Source organism: Haliaeetus leucocephalus, unplaced genomic scaffold (genome assembly GCF_000737465.1).
Source record: "Haliaeetus leucocephalus isolate CR32 unplaced genomic scaffold, Haliaeetus_leucocephalus-4.0 Scaffold307, whole genome shotgun sequence".
NCBI classification, from domain to species: domain Eukaryota; kingdom Metazoa; phylum Chordata; class Aves; order Accipitriformes; family Accipitridae; genus Haliaeetus; species Haliaeetus leucocephalus.
The window spans coordinates 48,109-49,353 of NW_010972743.1; the positions used below are offsets into that span (position 1 = coordinate 48,109).

A 1,245-nucleotide genomic window follows, 5' to 3' on the forward strand; every position below is an offset into this window, starting at 1 on the left:
GGCGGCCCGGCCGTGCCGGTACATGGCGGAACACCACCACCACCCACCCCCCACCCCGGGCTTCGCCTCGGCCGCGCCTCACCTCAAGCCGGCGCTTCTACTGCGCCTGCGCGTCCGCTGCCGGGTCGGGCTGACTCCGCCCACGCCTCGCCCCGAGGCGCAGGCGCGGTAGGCGGGAGATGAGCGACGCGCATGCGCGGGGAGAGGGAGCGGAGAGCGGGGCGGTGGGGAACGCGCCGGGGAAGGTGACCGGGCGGATGCGCAGGCGCGGTGGGCGGGAAGCCGGAGGGACGGGCATGCGCAGTCGTTCCCCCCACCAGGCGGCGAGGCCCATTCATTCTCCGTTGGCGCGGGGCGCGGCCCGGAGGGGGCGGAGCCGGCTCGCCGGCAGCCAATAGGAGAGAGGGCTCTCCAGCGGGGGAGGAGGGGCGTAACCCACGCGGGGCGTGACTTACTAAACGTAAGAGCCAGGTCAGCGGCTGTACAGCTCCGAGCGCGCGGAGCAAGGGGCGGCGCTGAGCGAGGCCACGCCCTCCCCGGCGGTGACATCACCCTCCAGCGGTGACATCACCCCCCCAGGACCCCACATCACCAGAGACCCAAAGCTGAGAGTCACCATTTTTATTGAAATGTAACCAAAAAGGGGAGGGGAAGGGCACCCCCCCCCGGGGCCGTGGAGTGGGGATGGGCACCCACGGGGGCTGTGGGGGGGACACGAGGACCCATGGGGCAGGGACATGCACCCACAGGGGCTGCGGGGGGGGGAGGATGAGCACCTATGGGGGCTGTGGGGCAGGGATGAGCACGTGTGGGGTGGGGACGGGCACCCACTGGGGCTGGGGTTTGGGGGGGACGGACAGGCACCCATGGGTGCTATGGGCCAGGAACTGGGACCCCCCTGTGGGGTTGTGACAGGCACCCCCGGGGTGAGGAGGGGCACCCGTGGGGGCTATGGGGCAGGAACTAGCACCCACTGGGTCTGTGGGGCAGGGGCAGGCACCCCCGGGGTGAGGAGGGGCACCCGTGGGGGCTATGGGGCAGGAACTAGCACCCACTGGGTCTGTGGGGCAGGGGCAGGCACCCATGGGGTAGGAACAGGCACCCATGGTAGCTATGGGGCAGGAATTGCCCCCCCCCCCAGTAGGGCTGTGGGGCAGGGATGGGCACTCAGAGGGGCTGTGGAGTGGGAGCAGGCACCTATGGGGCAGGGACAGGCACCCCCCGGGAGCTATGGGGCAGGAAGGG

At 71.3% G+C, this 1,245-nt stretch overlaps 1 protein-coding gene across 1 annotated transcript in view; it reads right to left on the reverse strand.

The window, feature by feature from the left end:
• The window catches only part of LOC104834069 (chromosome unknown open reading frame, human C6orf136), a 3,208-nt gene extending 3,184 nt beyond the window's left edge, over positions 1-24 (reverse strand). Inside the window, exon 1 of the mRNA XM_010571157.1 lies at positions 4-24. Coding sequence (XP_010569459.1) covers positions 4-24 — 21 coding nt within the window. The remainder of the gene's footprint in view (positions 1-3) is intronic.
• Positions 25-1,245: the final 1,221 nt, after the last annotated feature.